Source organism: Chiloscyllium punctatum, chromosome 7, assembly GCF_047496795.1.
Source record: "Chiloscyllium punctatum isolate Juve2018m chromosome 7, sChiPun1.3, whole genome shotgun sequence".
In the NCBI taxonomy this organism is placed as follows: domain Eukaryota; kingdom Metazoa; phylum Chordata; class Chondrichthyes; order Orectolobiformes; family Hemiscylliidae; genus Chiloscyllium; species Chiloscyllium punctatum.
The window spans coordinates 69,801,668-69,816,197 of record NC_092745.1 but is presented as its reverse complement, the minus strand read 5'-3'; the positions used below and the strand labels follow the sequence as shown (position 1 = coordinate 69,816,197).

Genomic DNA, 14,530 nt, shown 5'->3' with positions numbered 1-14,530 from the left:
TGTGTGCAATTCAGATCTCTCTGCTATAGGAAGGATGTTGTGAAACTTGAAAGGGTTCAGAAAAGATTTACAAGGATGTGGCCAGGGTTGGAGGGTTTGAGCTATAGGGAAGGGCTGAATAAGATGGGACTATTTTCCCTGTAGTGTTGGAGGCTGAAGGGTGACCTTGGAGAGATATATAAAATCATGAGGGGCATGGAGAGGGTAAATCGACAAGGTCTTTTCCCTGAGGTGGGGCAGTCCAAAACTAAAGGAGATAGGTTTAAGGTTAGAAGGGAAAGATTTAAAAGGGACCTAAGGGGCAACCTTTTCACACAGAGGGTAATGCATGTATGGAATGAGCTACCGGAGGAAGTGGTGGACCCTGGTACAATTACAACATTTAAAAGTCATCTAGATAGGTATATGAATAGGAAGGATTTAGAGGTATATGGGCCAAGTGCTGGCAAATGGGACTAGATTGGTTTAGGATAACTGGTTGGCATGGTCAAGTTGGGCGGAAGGGTCTGTTTCCATGTTGCACATCTCTATGACTCTATAACTACCTTGTGCAGTGGAAGAAAGGATTGCCAAGGGATTTTCAGTTAGTTAAAGAGAGAACAGAATTAGTACCTGGATGAGACATTTATGGAAGCATATCATGAGATATAATACTTACTGGCCACATGCAAACCAATGTTCTTTCCAATTTTCCACACTCTAAAGACCTCTAAACATGGGGTAGGTTTGATGGTCATAAGTATTCAGGCGCTCATAAGTGAGTGTCACATAGATCTTGAATTTCCGTAGCAACATCGGTGTTTGGAATAAACCCATACCACAAACCCATACCAGTTTCCCTAGTTTGGATGTGCTCAGCAAACATTAAGACCTAGGAGCAGGGGCCGGGCTGTCTGGCCCTTTGAGTAGGCTGTGCTATTCAATAAGATCATGGCTGATCTTTTCTTGGCCTCAGTTCCACTTACTCCACTTACTTAGGTAAGATAAAACATGGGCTACGTCAATAACAAAGCTAAACCTGCTCATGGTAGAAAATATAAAATTAGGGTTAAGTAAGCCAATAACGCAGCAGCTTCTCACTGAGTATTTGTCCCAGAAGAGACAAGGGTAAGACAAAAGCTGGCTTTTGTCTGATTCCTTTTCAGAAGGAGGAAAGTTGACACACATGAACTTCCTGTAAGTCACATACCAGTGTGTCACTGTTCAGTTATTAAAAGGTAGATAGCACAGCATGTGACACTGTTAGTTCCTGCAGAATGCAACAGTGCTGTTAATGTTTTGACGTACCCTCAATCAATGCTGAAGAAAGGTCACATTAACCTGAAATGGGAATGCTGTTTCTCTCTCCACAGACAATGCCAGACCTGCTGGGTATTTCCAACAATTTCCTTGTCATTTCTTAAGGTCCATGCTTTTCTAGGGTAACACCGACTCCTTAACCAAAGGGATCTATTTTGCAGGGCTTAAATGATGTGGTCTTTGGTGAGAAATTGGGAGAACTGTGTGAAATTGGCAGTGAGGAGCTTCCTGTTGTCAAGAGCAAAAAGTCCCAAGTGTCGAACAGTGAAATGAGAATTCTTGCTGGTAAGCAGCAAAAGGCCTATTAGCATTCATTACTATCCTCATTATTATACTATCTCACCTCATTGTTCTGCAGTTTCCCAATCTCTCACCTGCTGGATAAAAACTGCAGGTTGTTCTGCTATAACACGCATTTTGTTAACGCAAATGTGCCGTAACACGATAGACGAATTGGGCTCACTCTTTCTAAAGCACAAACTTTAGAAACATGTGCTGGCTGTAATGCAATTACATCAGCAACACCTTAAGTGCTGTTTCTGAAGTGAGATTTTTCTATAACAGGGCGTTGCACAAGAAAACAACCATTGCGTTATAGAAGAGCTACCTGCAGACAGTGACATTCTCTGTCATCAAAGGCAGAACAGTAACCGGGTGACTCTAACTCACTGCTTGCTCCTCCAGTGGTCCATCAGCCTCCAACATCTCAAAGTACACTCCATGGGCAGCGACCATGCAGACATTCCATCCAGCAGGGACTCCACTGGCAAAGCGGAGTGCCTGTTAGTCTCTAAATACAAGTCTGGGGCAAACAAAATGAACTATGCAGGGCAGCTGCAGGATGCCAAAGCTTTATTGATGGGCTTTAAAGTTGGCATCAGCACCAGGAATTCTGGAAGGTCACAGCAGCAGACAGTACTTATACTTCTGGCAGTTGGGAGAATCTGACAAGCAGGGTGTGTTCAGGAAAATCATGTGAGAAAACTCACTCGGTCACATGCAGAGAAATCCTGCATGAAACATGACAAAATTGACACTTAGCCAATTTTTGGGTCAAGCCTCTGTGTGAGAGAAGCATTGTATTTACAATCACACAGCACAGAAACAGATCCTTCAGTCCAACTTGTCCATGCTGACCAAGCTTCCCTATTTAAACTTGTCCCCTATGTTTGGCCCCTATCCCTCTACACCTTTCCTATTCATTTACCTGCACAATGTCTTTTAAATGTTGTAACTGTACCTACATCTACCACTTCCTCTCATTCCACACACAAACCATCATGTGCGTGAAAATATTGCCTCTCATGTCCTTTTTAAATCTTCCTTCTCACCTTCATTTTGAACTCACCCATCCTAAGAAAAAGACCTTTGCTGTTCACTTTATCTATGCCCCTCTACATAAACCTCCTACATTCCAGCGAAAAACATCCCAGCCTATCCAACCTCTCCTTACAACTCAAACCCTCCAGTCCTGATAACATCCAGGTAAATCTTTGCGTTAACAATTTAATAATATCCTCCTTCACTTGGTTCTGGCATTTACAGGGGAACCTCGATTATCTGAATGAGATAGGCGGGCACTATTTCATTTGGATAATCGATTATTCGGTTAATCGATTAAATGCCTTTCCTCTGGGGCTCGCAGTTTTAGGAATCTGTTCCCCGTTCAGGAGACTGCATGAGCACACAGTGTGCAAGGCCTCGCCCCTAACACCACTCCCACCCGCTCCCAAACCCTCTCCAACATCTCTCCCGCCCCCACCCCCCAACACCATCCCCACTCCCCAACTCCGCCCCTGCCCAACACCACCCCCCTGCCCAACACCGCCCCCGCACCCAAACACCATCCAATACCACTCACCTCCCTGTCCACCCCCGCCCCCTCTCCGGGGCAGCTGGACAATAAGCCTGCTGCTGCTGCTGCTGCTGCTGCGGCTACCTTTGTGGGGTAAGTCTCCAAATAGCACGCACACAACCACACACACAACTTTTTACTTTGAAACTTTCTGACTGGTTGCACCTTTGCCCTGTGCAGGACAATGTTAGGGAGATTATCTGGGGAAGGGGATTTAGGGTATACCCCTGTGTAGAACTCCAGGAAAAGTATGAGGAGAGAGAAAGAGGGCGGGAGGTCAGTCATTTGGAGATGGTGCCCGTTTAATCACTGTGAACAAAAGACACAATCAGTATTGGAAACACGTCTTTGAGGTAATGTTTCTGTCGGGTCCTGGAGATCTCCTTCCGATAATCCGATTTTCGGATAATCGGTAATCGAGGTTCATCTGTATATGGAAAGTCTGGTTTAGCTTCTGACCAGTAGTGACCCCCCACTCTGAAAATTGTTGATCTCAGGGTATTGACCATGATACTTTCAGTCAGCTCTAAACAAAATCTTAAAGCACAGAATTGTCTTTGTATTTAAACATCCTGGTAATACATTCTTACTGCCTGCTTTCTTAAAATAAAACATTTACAACCAGTACCTTCTCAAAGCTGAGCATTCAAGCTGAACAAGCTGACACATTCAGTTGTTGCAATTGACTAAGCTTTGTCTTTACTCATTATTGTTTCTGCACAGATAAAAGGCATACCAGTACAGACTTGCAAAACAAAGGCACAATGGCTTCAAGAACAAATGGCTGGCAAACCTTCCATTTTACACAAGTACACAATGTGATAAATTGCAACTGGATGCAATGTTTATTAACAATCATGCATTCCTCCCCTTCCATCCATGCTCCCTTCCCAGCCCCCCAAAGGTTTGCCTGAAGAGACTGCCCCTTTAACTGGATCAATAGCAGATTGAGACCACATACCATGCTTTTGAAATATCTGTCTAAGTTTCCTTTCAACATTTTGCCATGACCTGGATGATGAAATGGTAAAGGTCAGGTCCATGATCTGAAACGAAAAGAAAAGGACACTCTTTCCTGCACAATTATTTCCTTTTGCAATTTCACTTAGGCTGAAATTAATTTTCACTCACCTCTGTCACCATTCCTTTGAAAAATTACATATAACTATGTCAATATTATGATTTCTTGCAGCGTATTTTTTAAAAACGCTGACTGAAGGTTGGTATTACAATAGCTGGGGTTTATAACCAATTTCAATCCATAGGGCGGGCGGGTATTTTAACCAAACTTGACAGGCTGGAAAACCACAGGTTTGGGCAATATGCTGGTCTGTATCCTACATAATAGTGACTCCAATAATAAATAAAATCAGATTGAATGTCAAACCTGCTTTGCACCCCAGTTCTGGTTAGAGCTCACTTTGTGTTGACAATTACAAAAATTGCAAATGAGTACTATTTGGATTTTTATCCTCTAAAATAGATTAAGCAAAGTGCATGACAAGCAAAGGGAAGGAAATGGAGTTGTTTCATTGCATATAAAGAGAATGATGATCTGGTGGCTTTAAGAGGTCTGTTTTGACCTGGTTTCTTTTAGAGAGAGTTTGGGGGAAAAGGTGCTGAGCAGTCTATTAGAAAATAAACAATTTGTGAGGTCCTGGGTATTTTTTACATATTGGGAACAATAGAAGCAGCCTGAGTGGTTGTGGTCAAGCTCTCACACATATAGGATTTTTGTAGTTAGCTTTGGACATTTGTTGCTGGGGTCTCAGCAGGATTGGAAAGCAGTGAATTTCTCCCAGCTGCTACACTCTCTCGCACTCTCTAGGCTGCTGCTGCATGTAGAATAGGATAGAATCCCTACAGTGTGGAAACAGGCTATTTGGCCCAACAAGTCCACACCAATCCTCCGAAGAGTAACCCACCTAGACCCCTTCCCTACCTCTACTCTACATTTACCCCTGACGAATGCACCTAACCTACACATGCCTGAACACTATGAACAATTTAGTATCGCCAATTCACCTAACTCGCATATCTTTGGATTGTGGGTGGAAACCCACACAGACACATGGAATCGAACCTGGGCCCCTGGCGCTGTGAGGCAGCAGTGCTAACCACTGAACCACCAGGCCAACTCATCTCTTTCTTGCTGACGGTCTCATGTGCAATCCTATCTCTTTTTCTGAATTTACCTTTTTGCCGAGGGTGTGCTTATGGCATGCTACGTTATTGCAGCAGTTACTATTTGGTAGTAAAATAATCTATTATTCTGTTAAGTTTTCCAATAGAGATAAGGCATTCCAAGTTCCTCTTTCTTTTGTTATATTTTAACTATAGTGTTTGAATAAATTGAGTTTCGCTTAACGTCCAGTAGTTTGACCAATCGAATTGCATCTGGAATACAGCACCTCGCATTTACCTTTGAAATAAGAAAAAGTTAGGATCTAGGCTATTTTGAGGGGGTCTGGCCTGATCCATAACAAGAGTTAGCACTAACCCAGTCCAAATGTCCTACAGAGTATAATTTTAAACAAAAATCTTCACTTCGCACTACTGTCATGTTAACATCCCTTGCTCAAGTTCATGAGAGTACCTCACTTAGTGCATGATAGTAGGCAGATGCTTGATCCTTGGAGACTTTTCCAACAATCCTTTCAAAAATCAACTTGATGGTTTCTCTGTGTGTGTCTTTATCTGGTGATGAAAGGGTTTGATTCAATATTTCCTCCAGTCTCCTCCTTTCTTCAGACAGCAGGCCCATATCCTTGCTGTGAAGGATCTCCTCTGCACCGGGCCTCTTCTGGGGATCATCCTGCAGTAATTCTCGACACGTCTGTAACTAAGTTAAACATATTTATTAATCGTGCTGAACCTGTGCTGTCAGATTTATCAGAAATAGGAATCACCGAATTCAGTAAACACCACTCAAAATCAAATCATATCGATAGCACTGCAAGAAGATGAGCAGGGGAGTTCTCCCCAGAGCCCTGTCCAATATTTATCTTTCCATCAACATCAAAAAAAAATTATCTGGTCGATATCATGGTCATTATTAAACCTGATTGTGGAACTTGCTCTGCTCAAATTAACTTCAGATTTCCTTCATTAGTCCAAAGACGTACAGGTTAGGTAAATTGGCCATGTTAAATTGCCCATAGTGCTATGGGTCTGGGTGGGTTACTCTTCAGAGAGTCAGTGTAGACTGGCTGGGCTGAAGGGCCTGTTTCCACACTGTAGGGAATCTAATCTAATCTAGCACAGCAATTGCTTCAAAAGTACTTCATTAGGCTAAAGTCATGAGAAGTGCTATATAAATTCAAGAGCCTTCCTTTTCACTGTATCGATGGCAGTCACTCACTAATGAGAATGGTTCCCACCCAGGAAATTCCACATCTCTGGTCATGGGTTCTGTGAGGCTTTGTGTAGCTAATAAGCCCAATCTCCAGACACACGCTTGGCAGATGTTTCCGGGAAGTTAAACTGGTCTTGAGATCCCGGATATTCCTTTCTCCAGTTCCTTTTAAGAGACACATACAGTCATACGGCATGGAAACAGACCTTTTGGTCCAACCCGCCTGTGCCCACCAGATATTCCAATCTGACCTAGTCCCATTTGCCAACATTTTTCCCATATCCCTCTCAACCTACTTATATACTTCCTACTTATATACCCATCCAGATGCCCTTTAAATGTAGTAATTGTACCAGCCTCCATCACTTCCTCTGGCAGCTCATTCCATATACACACTACCCTCTCTGTGCGAAAATGTTGCCCCTCAAATCCCTTTTAAATATTTCCCTTGCTATTGTTAGCCAACCAGGTCATGAGAATGAAATGAAAATAAAATACAGATGATGCTAGAAATCTGAAGCAAAAAGTATTGGAGAAACTCAGCAGATCTGGCAGCATTGGTGCAGAAACAGTTTATGTTTTGAGTCATTCAGTCATAGAGATGTACAACACGGAAACAGACCCTTTGGTCCAACTCGTCCTTGCCGACCAAATGTCCTAAATTCATCTAGTCCCATTTGCCAGCACTTGGCCCATATCCCTCCAAACCTTTCCTATTCATGTACCCATCCAGATGCCTTCTAAATATTGTAATTGTACCAGCCTCCACCACTTCCTCTGGCAGCTCATTCCATATATGCACCACCCTCTTCATTAAAAAAATTACCCACATCCCTTTGAATCTTTCCTGTTCAACCTATGCCCTCTAGTTTCTGACACCCCTATCCGTGCCCTCGTGACTTTTTGAACCTCTTTTCCCTACTTCCTCTTTCCAATGGGTGTTCTCGAAGAATTGTGTCCCTTTATGCAGGGGATTCTTCCACGACACTCTCTCCTGAATGAGGGTCTTCAAATGCGCTATGTTGCATTTCTTGAGGAGAGCTTTCTGGGAGGATCTGACACACTTCCTGTGTTCTCCTCTTGTTCAAGTGCTGTGTGAAGAAGGTTTGCTTTCCTGATGAAGGGCTTATGCCTGAAATGTCGATTCTCCTGCTTCTCAGATGCTACCTGACCTTCCGTGCTTTTCCAGCAGCACACTCTCGACTCTGATCTCCAACATCTGCAGTCCTCACTTTCTTCAGGTTTGCTTTGGCAGTCAGGACTCAGGCATACTGAGCACATGGCCAGCCCATTGGAAGTGGTCTTGGATGATCATAGCCTCGATGCTGGTGCTGATAGCTGCTTCAAGGATGCTGAAGTTAGTATGCCTGTCTTCCCAGCTGATGCAGAAAATGAAGCTCAAACAGCATTGATAGCACTTCTCAAGTGCCTTGAGGTGGTGTCGATACGTAATCCAAGTTTCAGAGTCATATAGAAGAATATTCACTCTGTAATCCAGGTCAAAATAAAGCTAACTATAATTGACAACATACAAACATTTATGAGCTGCTGTACTGCAGAACTGTAATGAATCATCCAATTTAGGAATAGGAAAGTCAAGACTGTGGAAGGGCCGCATTATGCTGTGATGCTGAGGGGGTAATGACAGTGAAGTGGGACAATTTCAAATATAACATGGGATGGAAAGGGGTACTGCTGGGTACCTGGTGGAGGACTGAGTACGATATTTTGCACCTCACCACCTTAGCCTCAATGGGAGAGGACAGTGGATAATGATGGTGGGTACAACTTAAGGTTGACCAGGCGCTGAGGGGGAGAAGTGAAGATATTGACAATTGATAGAAGGTTGAACAGGAATGCAGACAGCCTGACTGGAGTTAACAGGGACAGCAACAGAATAAGGTACACAAAGGGTGGGCAGCATCTTGACCATCAGGTGGAACTTGGAACTCACCCACAGGAGAAAGTGAGGACTGCAAATGCTGGAGATCAGAGCTGAAAATATGTTGCTGGAAAAGCGCAGCAGGTCAGGCAGCATCCAAGGAGCAGGAGAATCGACATTTCGGGCATGAAGAAGGGCTTATGCCCGAAACGTCAATTCTCCTGCTCCTTGGATGCTGCCTCAACTGCTGCGCTTTTCCAGCAACACATTTTCAACTCGCCCACAGGAGCAGAACTTGGATTGCCATCTCCCACCAAACCAACAGTGCGCAACATGAATGAAAAACAGCTGGCAACACATTCACTATGGGCAAAATAATCACCACTGAGTTTTGGGCTGTGGGGTGGGGTGGACATGTTTGCACCATGAGGCTGAGCCTGGATGGTAGTTGAGCACTGGTCATCACCCATCCTTGAACAAGTGCACACTCTTTTGTGAGACAGATAGAATGAAATTTCACCTCAAGAGAAGTGTGCACTCACAAATGATCACTCAGTCACACCCACAAGGTGACTGTAAGCAAGGAACATGAATGCGGCCAAGGGCCGATTACCAGACATTCACTTTACTTTTGTCCTCAATGATCTCCTTCCTAAAGTGTCAAGTCTTGACTGTATTTTAGTCTTGAAGGATCCCTAACATCTACTGTTTCTCAGAGAAGACAAATGCCTTGTCCCTATAACTTCTATCCTCCCTGTGTTGTGTGAGGAGGCTAATTAACTCTGACCTGGTAGCCATTTAAACAGGTATATGGTTAAAATGACAGTCAGTCAATCAGACATGTGACAATTGAAAGTGCAAAATATTTACAGACGTGAAAGTGCATTTTCTCTGCTGTGTTGCAATGTACGCGCCCTCAGAGTAATATGTTCCCCCTGCCCTCACTGTGTCGATGTGCATTGCCAAGGTATGCAGCTGGGCTGGATGTGACCTACTCTGCAGTGGATCCTGTTGGTCTCGAACAGTTGGGCTATATTAAATCTCTTGGCACTGCTGTTATGTTGTCCTTGGTCCACAAGGCTGTACTGAACAGGGCTGAACTGGAACTGGGTCCCAACCGGATGTGCACAGTGGTGCTGCCTCCTTTCCCAATCCACTCAAAATAGAGAGGCATTGGTCCCCCTCACCACCAACCCAACCATCAACACCTCCTGGTCCCTTCCAGTCAAAGCAGGTGCCATTTTCCCCTTCTGGAGACATCACGTTCACAAAACCACTAGAGCTGTAGGCTATGAGGAGCATTTTGTGGCTTTGCAGTATTTGAAGAGGTGTGCACAGTTGGAGTTGAGGCAGTCCATTGAGAATAAACCTCTGTCAGCGCACATCCAATTCTTGATGCAATTCGACAAATTTCCTCTGTTCAAATAGACTTAGTCTTTGTAAGTAATCAATTGTAAGTAATCATCTTGGCAAGGGGGTCTTGAAAATTAAAGCTTACAATGTCAACAGGGCTTCGTACATCCACCAAGCTAGCAATCCTTAAAAAGCTCTCAGGTTAGTGAGGCAAAGCTTTTTTAATGCTGACGGCCTTAATGTGATCATACAGCACCTCTAAGGTCTCTTGAAAAAACTTACCTATAACCAAAATTAAGCTAAAGGCCTGTGTTTTGCCAATTGCAATGCATTGTTTTGTAGATATTGAGGAATACTTGTTGATCAGGTCAGAATGAGCGCTGTTCCTTCTTTCTTTGCACGATGTCATCATTCACTCACTTTAACTGCTCGAGTTGAACCTTAAATGGCTCAGTAACTCACCAAGCTCAACAATTCTGGATGCAGAAGTAAGGTTTTTGGCTTGTCAACAGAAAGTTCATGTAAGTAGTTCTGTGAATTCTGCAAAATAAATGGAGCAATCAAAATATATATTGAAAAGTGCTTTCAAAAAATGAAGTCTGTAAATCCAATAACAAAGATTTAATTCACTTTTGTTATTATGGCTTTTTCTTTTAAAAAAAAGCAAGGTCTACCATACACTATGCACCATAAAAGATGAATATGCAAAACAAATGGTGCAATTGAAGATCAGTTATTCCAATGGAAATGGAAAATTAAACATCTTTAGTTTACAAGAATCTTTGAGTAAAGTAGATTTCTTACACATTGTCCAATCCAATCCCGCCATTTCTGACGTTCCTGTGCTGTACACTGGAACAGCATGTCCAGCAGTACCATTCCAAAGCTGTACATATCAGCCTTCTACAGAAAGGACACACAGGTCAGCTTCACATTCAATTTCTAAGGCAGCAGAAACAGCAGTGCTGAGCATCAGAACCTGACCAAGTTACAAACACGACAAGCTGTGGCACATGCAGGATGGGAACTCACTGAGCATCCTGTTCATCCTAAGGCACGCAATGCCAACCTTGCACCACTGGTAGTGGTCTAACCAATTATGCAGAGCAAGCCCTCAGCAGCTATGGGCTGACCAGCAACAGCAGATTATTGTCAGAAAGTGATGCCCTGAAATGTTGTCTTTTACAAGGTTCATGAGGCAAGAATTCTGATGGGTTATAGGAAAATGCATACAATTGGAGAACGGGCAGAAAGGACAGAGTTGTGGATATCAAATAAATGGTACCAGTTTGAAATATCAGTGGTAATTTTAATCAGGAAGCTGGTGATATTATATCAGTTGTCTATTTAACAAGCTGTCTGATTATTTTGCTCAGTAAAGTAGGTGGTGTGTATGATTAGATAGAATGTCAAAAAGGTGTGGATGTAATCATGCCAGATGAGCTTGTGTTCCAGTATTCTCTCTCTGCCTAATGGAAACCTTGCAGAACTCAAAGTGAAACAACTAATGGTTTCTAAGTTAACCCATCAAGACTGTAGATGCCCTTCAGACAGAACCGGGGGAATGTATAATATAGGACAAAGAAACGGCTGAGCAACTGAACACATACTTTGGTTCTGTCTTCACAAAACAGGACACATAACGGAAATGTTGGCGAATATAAGATTACCTGAGAGGCAAGAACTGAGGGAGATCAATATTAGTAGGGAAATGATACTGGGAAAATTGAGGTGATGGGAGGCAGATAATCTAGGACCTGGTAATCTAAATTCCAGAGTACTCAGGGAATTGGATCAAGTAATAACAGATGTAATGATGGCCATTTTCCAGGATTCTATAGACTCTGGAAGAGTCCCTGCTGATTGGAGGGTAGGTAACGCCACTCCAACATTCAAAAGGGAGGTAGACAGAAACCAGGGAATTATAGACCTAACATCGGTAGAGCGGAAATTTCTCGAATCCGTTATAAAGAATTTTATAGCGGAGCATTTAGGAAACAGTGGCAAGATCAAAGCGAGTTAGCATACATTTATGAAGGGGAAATCATGCTTGACAAATATGTTGGAATTCCATGAAGATATAACTAGTAGAATTAACAAGGCAGGGTCAGTCAATGTGGTATATTTGGACTTCCAGAAAACGTTTGACGAAGTCCTATGTAAGACATTATTGTGCAAGATTAAAGCACACGTGATTGTGGGAAGTATATTGAGATGGATAGAGAACTGATCGGCAGAGAGGAAACAAACAGCAGGAATTAATGGGTCCTTTTCAAATTGACAGGCAGTAACTAATGGGGTGCCAAAGGGATGGGTGCTAGGACCCTAGCTATTCACATTATAACTTAGTGATTTGGATGAGGGAACAAAATGTAAATCTCAATGTTTGCAGATGATACCAAGTTGGGTGGGAGGGTGAACGGTGACAAGGACACAGAGATCCTTCTGGACAGGCTGGGTGAGTGGGCAAATTACTGGCAGATGCAGTATAATTTGGATAAATGTGAGGTTATTCACTTTGGAAGCAAAAAACAAGACGGTAGATTACTACCTGAATGGCTGTAAATTGGGAGAGGGGAATGTGCAGTGGGACCTGGGTGTCCTTGTGCAGAGTCGCTGAAGGTGAGCATGCAGGTGCAGCAGGCGGTAAAGAAGGCAAATGGTATGCCGGCCTTCATTGTGAGAGGTTTTGAGTACAGGAGCAGGGATGTGTTGTTGCAGTAAGACAGAGCCTTGGTGAGGTCATAACTAGAATGCTGTATGCAGTTTTGGTCTCCTTTTCTGAGGAAGGATGCTCTTGCTCTCGAGGGAGTTCAGCCAAGGTTTACCAGGCTGATTCCGGGAATGATGGGACTGATGTATGAGGAGAGATTGACGAGGGTAAGATTGTTTTCACTAGAGTTCAGACGAGGGGTGGATGTCACAGAGGTTTATAAAATTCAAACAGGACTAGACAGGGTAGATGCAGGGAAGATGTTCCCAATGGTGGGGGTGTCCAGAACCATGGGTCACAGTCTGAGGATTCTGGGTAGACCATTTACGACAGAGATGAGGAGACATTTCTTCAACCACGTAATGGTGAGCCTGTGGTATTCATTACCATAGGAAGTAGTTGATGCCAAAACATTGAATGTATTCAAGAGGTGGCTAAGTATCGCACTTGGGGCGAATGGAATCAAAGGTTATGGGGAGAAAGCAGGATTAGGCTATTGGGTTGGATGATCAGCCATGTACAGAGTGATGACTGGCAGAGCAGGGTCAAAGGGCTGAATGGCCTCCTCCTACTCCTAAATTCTGTGTTTCTATTTCAACGTTAGTCCCCTTTGTGACAATGAAACAGAACATGTCCATGAAATAATGCAGTGGTACATACAGAGTCGTATGTGGCCTTGTGATGGCTTGCTTTAACTTCTGGAGCCAGGTATCCATAGGTCCCAATGTTTGCTGTGAGTTTCTCACTGTCTAATACAGGAAACAACACTATTAAAGGATTGCAAAAGGTAAGCTTGCTTCTAGTAAGAAAAAAATGCCCACATTTGGAATGTGTGGTATTTAAAATATCATTTAAACATAATAAATTAAATGAAACATAACACTCAAGTTTTTTTTTTAAATCCAAGCATTCAAAATGTTATACAGCACGTGAAAATTAAAAACTATTGTGAAAGTAGTATACTTTTCCTTAAAGCTAACTGGCTTGTCCAAAAAGTAATACACAATGAAATCAAAATGTTACTACATTATATTGAATCAGTAATCTCTTCCATTCTGCATTTTGGAGGTGAAAATCAGTAAGTGTGCCTTATACATCAGATTTTACAGCAATGATCAAAATTAAAGCTTGTACAAAATTAGTCATGACTTTTTTGATGTACACACATCATCTAGGGTCCTTGTGCACAATCTCCAGAAAGCAGTTATTTTGTTAAACATAAAGACAGCAGCAAAATTTACACATCACCTGTACTGAGCTCCATCTGTTGATCCATTTTGTGTATATAGGCGAAAGCTTTATGTTCTGCACATCCCTGAATTATGGAAAACAATGCATTTCTAATAAAAAATTATATCCTTGCACAAAGAAAGCTTCACTGAAATAGGCAACCTTTCTTTAGATATTTTGTTGTATACTGAACAGTGCAGTGGTAAAGGTTTTCTTGACTAAACTTCAGATGGGAAACATTTGTACGAGTTAGTGGATGGATTTGACTACTTCAATAACACTACAGCAGCACTGTAACAATGACCACATTCTTAACAAGGGTAAGCGTAGGTAGTCTCAGTTATATTGTTTAAATGTACTATTATTTAATGATAGAACATGTTGTTCTGTACATAATTGGCATCTGATTGATTGGAAATTTCCTTTCAAACCAGTTGAAGGTACAGCCAGCTCTTTTCAAACAATAAAAGTTGAACATCAGAAGATAATTCAATTCTGTTAAGTTTGAATTATTAAAAGAATATGATGCAGTGCTACTCCAACCCGCAGAAACAATGTCAAACATTGCAGCAATTAGATTAGATTCCCTTTGTGTGGAAACAGGCCTTTCGGCCCAACAAGTCCACACCAACCCTCCAAAAAAATAAGCCACCCAGACCCATTTTCCTCTGACTAATGCACCTAATTTATCATGGCCAATTCACCTGACCTGCATATCTTTGGATTGTGGGAGGAAACCAGAGCACTCAGAGGAAACCCACGCAGACATGGGGAGAACATACAAACTCCACACAGACAGTTACCTGAGGCGAGAATCAAACCCAGAGGTCCCTGGCATTTTGA

General features: G+C 42.6%; 1 protein-coding gene across 3 annotated transcripts in view; it reads right to left on the bottom strand.

The window, feature by feature from the left end:
• The window catches only part of LOC140479781 (eIF-2-alpha kinase GCN2-like), an 84,329-nt gene that overhangs the window by 42,336 nt on the left and 27,463 nt on the right, over positions 1-14,530 (bottom strand). For all 3 annotated transcript variants that reach the window (XM_072573936.1, XM_072573937.1, XM_072573938.1), the window contains exons 9-14: positions 13,706-13,772; positions 13,118-13,206; positions 10,549-10,647; positions 10,207-10,284; positions 5,751-5,996; positions 4,116-4,200 (exon numbers count right to left, since the gene is read on the bottom strand). In XM_072573936.1, coding sequence (XP_072430037.1) covers positions 4,116-4,200; positions 5,751-5,996; positions 10,207-10,284; positions 10,549-10,647; positions 13,118-13,206; positions 13,706-13,772 — 664 coding nt within the window. The remainder of the gene's footprint in view (positions 1-4,115; positions 4,201-5,750; positions 5,997-10,206; positions 10,285-10,548; positions 10,648-13,117; positions 13,207-13,705; positions 13,773-14,530) is intronic.